This window comes from Myotis davidii, unplaced genomic scaffold, assembly GCF_000327345.1.
Source record: "Myotis davidii unplaced genomic scaffold, ASM32734v1 scaffold802, whole genome shotgun sequence".
Taxonomy (NCBI): domain Eukaryota; kingdom Metazoa; phylum Chordata; class Mammalia; order Chiroptera; family Vespertilionidae; genus Myotis; species Myotis davidii.
In genome coordinates, this window is record NW_006295887.1 from 1792341 (window position 1) to 1798340 (window position 6000).

Genomic DNA, 6000 nt, shown 5'->3' on the forward strand with positions numbered 1-6000 from the left:
CCCTCAAGACCCTCACAATCTCAACATAACCTTTTTCTTTATTCACTTATACATCCACTAATTTAGTGACACATAAGCTAGCCTTTATTGGGCACCTGCTGTGTGCCAGAACCTGTGCCAACTCACCTCGTATAATCTTCATGGAAACCCTGTGAGGTGGTACTGCTAGTATCTGTTTTTATAGTCTTAGAGGGGTTTCATGATGCTCATGGTCATGTGACTACTGGGTGTCAAATCCAGGTTATATGACACCCACATTTCATGCTTACAAGGAAAACTGTGCAGCATCTGCCCATGGTGACACATAGATAAGTCTAGAATTATTACCTTTCCAAACAATTTCACTTTACAAATCAAACAGCAGCACACTCTTATTAACTCCTTGAATGGCCCACTTGCACCTACAAGTCAACATCCCTGCACTGGCCTACAATCCCTATTCCCCCTTCACTTGTACGTCTCCATTTCCACCTCTTCAACCTCATCGTGGCCACTCTCTCCCTTGCTCACTATGTCCATGCCCTCTGCCAAGGCTCTTGCGAGTGCAGGGTATTTGCACAGGCTGTTCCTTCCACCCTGCTTTTGACTAAGCCCTGATCCTCTTTAAGGTCTAGTGTTAAGGTGAGCTCATCAAAGATGTTTTCCAGTCCTCAGTTTCCTGCTGTGCTGTGCATCGCTTCCCCAGCACATATCACGTGTTTCTGTTGATGGTGGCAGGAACAGAACCATGTGGGGTGAGACCACACCTGGGTTCAGCAACCTCGGTACTTGGGCTCTGGCTAGAAGAGAATTCAGACCCAAGACCCAAAGTATAAGAGAACATTTATTTGGTAAATCACAGAGTTAGAAAAGGTAATTCCTAGAAGAAATGAGCTTAGGAAACAAGTTATAGAGGAAAAGGAAGGGCCCTTGGAGCTTGGGAGTGCGGAAGCTAATGGTTCCATGCCTGGGACAGGAAGGGGAAGAGAAAGGCACTGGTGTGCTCCTGGGAGGGAGAGCGCACTGGGTCCTCAGTCCTAAGGGTTGTAAGGGTGAAGCTTTTAGAGGAGGTGCCAGGAGAAGGTCTTAGTAGAATATCCAGCTGCTTTCCAGGTGTGACTTTTCAGGGTCTAGGTCTCCACTGATTGATTGGTTGGTGCCAGGGCAGGGGGTCATAATTCAATGCAGCTGGTCCTGAGGTCAGCCCTGGCTGCTTTTCTGGGCCTGGAGCTGAAATACAACTGAGGCCTAGATATTATCTCTAGAGAGGAAAGGTCAGGGGGTCCAAATCTTATGACCAGCGATATGCTAGGGAAGGAAAGGCCACTCTGAGGGTGAAGTCCCACCCTACAGTTGTCGCCAGGGCAGGGGGTCATAATTCAGTGCAGCTGGTCCTGAGGTCAGCCATGGCCACTTTTCTGGGCCTAGAGCTGAAATACAACTGAGGCCTAGATATTATCTCTAGAGAGGAAAGGTCAGGGGGTCCAAATCTTATGACCAGCGATATGCTAGGGAAGGAAAGGCCACTCTGAGGGTGAAGTCCCACCCTACAGTTGTCCCTTGCTAGGCACCTGGGCTTTTCTACCACTTCTCTAAGTTAAATGCCAATTGGGGGTGATCATTTATTTCATGTCTCTCTCCCCCACCAGAGTGTGAGCTTCTCAAGGCAGGGACTTATCACCATGCCTATCATCGTGCCAGGAACAGACTACCTGCTCAATAAATATTTGCTGAACAAATCCAAGGAAAGAGATTAGGTCCAAAGGGAAGAATAGAAAGCCATTTGATTGGTAAAATCAAATTCTAAGTGGTGCAGAAGTACCACCTTGGGCTTCTCCCCCCAGGCCCTGCCCACTGTGGCACATCATGGACAAGCTGGTAGCACTTGCTGAGGTTTGAGATTCCCCTTCGATCCTAGATCTAACTATGTGAACAAAAGCAGAGATAATACAGGTTGACTCTCAGCCCCTCTTCCATAAGAACCACCCTAGTTTTGTAGCTAACTGCTTGTTTATATGGCCCTGGTGTCTTGCTCAGAGAGTTGTCTTGTTTTGAGAATCTTAAATTCAGATGAGGCCTGTAAACATACATGCTACTCCCAGGGAACAGGAAGTGAGGATGATAGGGAGGGCCTGGCCCCTCCCCACACCCATGTTCTGTAGTCCGAGATGGCCTGGTAAGAGTTCTTGCTCCTGGGTCTTCAAAGTGTGTTTTGATCTTCTTATGATAAGAAAATGCCCCTCCTCCGGAGGAAGAAAACCTGAAGGAATGGGTCCTTGAAAGGCAGTATGATAGCTACTTGGGAGCAGGTCCTTTTGAAAAATAGAAGGTCGAGTAGTGGGGACAAATTTGCAAGTTACCCTCTCTCCTCTAGACCCCCTGCACAATTTATCTGTCCTTGCTTTGCCCCCTTCAGCGAGTTCTTCCTTCACATGTACTTACTACTGAATTTGGTGTTCTGCTAGTCTGCCAGACTCCTAAGGACAACGCTGCTGGACCGCTTATCTTGCTAGGGCACTGCTCATAGTAGCAGCCACCTCTCACTCCCACACACCAAAGCTGTCAACTTCATCCACGATGGATGTTGAAATCTCCAACTGCGCCTTCACAACAATAACTACTCAATTTAAAACTGAAGAATTCAGCATTATCTAGCTGTATAAAAATATTCAAATATTTGATGAATTCAATTTTCTCCTAACTTCTGCTTTATTAAAACTTTCAGAGCACTGTATATAAAATTCAGCCAGTTCCACCAACCCAGAAAAAAGGGCTCAAAAATTTTGTATATTAAAGATGTTTCTAATAACCAATAGAAATGAGAATGATTTAATACTCCTTGGGACCTTGTTATGTGGAAATGATTGTTTGACTATGATCCATTGCCTGAGTCTCCCTCATGACTGCTGTTTGCATATCTCAGGGAGCAAATAATACCAAACCTTGTGCAGAAGGGCACACAGCTGGGATTCTAGAGATGCCCCAAGAAGGATTGTTTCTTTAATTCATCCCAACAAATAATCTAAATAATCCTTTAAAATGCGTTGACACAAGTCCTTTGTATGAAGTTGTTATGGTCGCAGAAGGAAAAGTAAATAAACATTTGTGCACACAGATAGAACATGACATCCTACAGTGAAAACAATCTCCTTTGAAAAAAATCTTTCAAAGTCAGAGATGATGCCATGAGCTAGTGATGGGTGTGGAGCGACCTTTAAATTCAATTCCTGGAATTTGCATTGTTTAATGATGGAAAATGGGGGTGGAGAGAGGGGAGGTGGACAGAAATGCAACCCAAGGCACACTGTTATTTGTTTATTTTCTATAAGTGATATCATAAGCAAGGGTTTTGCCCGTGTTCTAGTTTATCTCCAATAAATAAATATGTACAAATATGCTGAGTTTACAAAATAGTAGAAAAAAATCTTTGTCACAAAAGATACACATTTTTCCCATTCATAATTTCATTCCTAGCTTAGTTGAACCAAAAACCCTGTTTAATGATGTTTTAAGGGGTGTACCTAGTTTTTTCCACTGGAAATTAAGATTCCTCAGTTTCTTGAAAATAAAGGCCCTGACTTGGCCTGCTACTCATTATTGATCCCCGTATACTCAATTCCAAAAGTTGGAAGCTGTCTGAAACCATTCTCCTCAAACCATACTGGCAGATAACCCCCTGCAGATCTTGCTAAAATACAGATTCTCATGGAGTCAGTGGTGTGGAGCCCAAGTTTCTGCATTTCTAACCAGCTGCTGGGGGAGGGCAAAGGAAACCCCTATTTCTTGTGGGGAGCAAGTTCCAAGTGAATGAGGTGAGAAGACCCCTCTGAAGTGGGAGACATTCTCAAGGGCCTGATCAAGGTGAGGGCCTGGCCTGGGCATCCGCCAGGTACCATCCCCAAAATCCCAAATGCCCCCCAAACAATAAAGCTGGTTCTATTTTAGCCAGCAAATGACAAAAACAGTGAGTCAAAATGGTAATTGGCATGAATCAGGCAACTCATAACTTTCTTAAACTATCTCCTGGGAGATGATTCCTTTTTCTTTCAATCTGGAGCAATCATGTGAAGATTCCAACACTGTTAAAAATAATAACAACAATAATAATAAAAAGGAAAAAGGAAACTGCATAAAAGCTTAACAACAATGACCACCTTTCAGTCCAAATCAAAACAACACCAATAATAAAACCCAGGCTCACTGTTTAAAAAATAAAAATAAAAACTCCTTGGGTTGACTTTCTAAGACAGTCCAGCAACATTAATTTAACAAAAAATGCCTCTCACATCTTAACCTTTGTTAAAATGATATTGGCCCTGGAAGCATGAAACTTCAGGATAAATTCACAAATCTGGTGAAAGAACAAATGCCCAGCCATTCTTATTTTTAGTGTTTTTGCTCTGTTTCACATAAGAGCTCTGCCTCGGCCCTAGGCAGACAGCTAAAAGTAGAAGTAGAGTCAGATGCAGGTAAGGTGACTCAGAGGGGTTGGCCCAGTTCCGGGGAAGGGAAAATTGGGAGGAATGAGAGGGGAAAATGGGGCTTGGCTTCATAAATGTGAGAGGCTGGAAAAAAAATTTAACAACATAGTTTAACTACCACTTGACAAGTGGGAGTATATAAATACATAGATAGGGGAGGTTAGAAAGAGAGCAGGAAGGTAGGGAGGGACGCAATGTGGGGATGAAGACATACAGGTAAGGAAATAGAAAAAAAGTCCTAAATACTTAAAAAAATAAATATCTTAGTCATCAACATGACACAATCGCACTCACTAGTCCATCGGATCACAGTCTGCCCAATAGTGCTCACCCCTCCTGCCCTACAGAAGGCACGGGGCACTTTGCAATCTTCATATGCATTTTAAAATTGCCGTCTCTGCCCAGTAAATAGTCTGGTGACATCATGGAAGTAACTGGGGTGCATCCTCCTTCCAGTCCCTCCTCCCCAGCCATTCCGGGAGTCAGCAAAAGAAGGGATGGGGGTCTCCTACAGTTCTGATGCCAGCTAAGGTGCTTTGGGGACAGCCCGGGAGTAAGGCCAGGTAAGAGCCAAGCCCACACCTGGGGCCAGGGAGGGAGACCCCTCAGAGTTTTTGAGGCATCTGCTCTGTCCGCACGTGCTGCAGCACCACCTCCTTGGAGGGGACCCCGCACTTGTACTCCAGCTCAGCCTGCATGGCGCCTTGCTTCTTGCGCAGGTGGCAGAGGAGCGCCAAAAGCGCCACCACCAGACACAAGCTGGCGATGGAGATGCCAATGAGTACGCCAGAGTGCACGGAGCCTGCAGGCCTGGGGCTGGAGGTGACACCAGGTGTCGGGCTGACCGGAGGCTCCCCAGAGCCCCTGTCCTCGCTGCCGTCTCCTACAATCACGCGGATGGGGTCACAGTCGTTGCCAGTCTTGACCATGCCGGGCCCGCAGATGCACTCATAGCTGCCAGGGAGGTTTTTGCAGGAAAGGGCGTTGATGCAATTGCCATCGGCGCACTCGTCGATGTCGGTGCACACTGAGCCCTCGTCCAGAATGTAACCGTCGGGGCACCGGCAGATGTCCGGGTAGTTGGGATCGCAGTCGGCTGGGCATTCGGTCTGGTTGCAGAACATCTGGCACTTGTGCTGGGCGTGGGGCACGGGAGCGAAGCCCTCCGCGCAGATGCAGCGGTACGGCGGGGAGTCCGTCTCCTTCAGGGGCTGGCACTGGTACTCGCAGTTATTTCCCAGGCACAGGTCCGCAGACTCGACGCACTCACCGTTCACCAGCTCGTAGCCAGGATGGCAGCGGCACTCGAAGCTGCCCTGCGTGTTGACACAGAGCTGAGGGCACGGGCTGGGCACCTGCAGGCAGTCGTCCACGTCCTCGCACCCGTGCTGATCCGCAGCCAGCTGGTAACCCACATCGCACATGCACGAGTAGCCGCGGGGCACGTCGGGGTTGCGGTGGCATAAGTGCTGGCAGCGTTTGTCGCACTCCTCGGCGGCGGTGCAGGAGCGCCCGTCGGCCTGCGGAGCGGTGTCCGCGG

General features: G+C 47.4%; 1 protein-coding gene across 1 annotated transcript in view; it reads right to left on the reverse strand.

Moving 5' to 3' along the window:
- Window positions 1–3279: 3279 nt before the first annotated feature.
- Window positions 3280–6000, reverse strand: part of THBD (thrombomodulin) — a 3834-nt gene continuing 1113 nt past the window's right edge. The window contains exon 3 of the mRNA XM_006770881.2: window positions 3280–5998. Coding sequence (XP_006770944.1) covers window positions 5066–5998 — 933 coding nt within the window. The 3' untranslated portion in view covers window positions 3280–5065. The remainder of the gene's footprint in view (window positions 5999–6000) is intronic.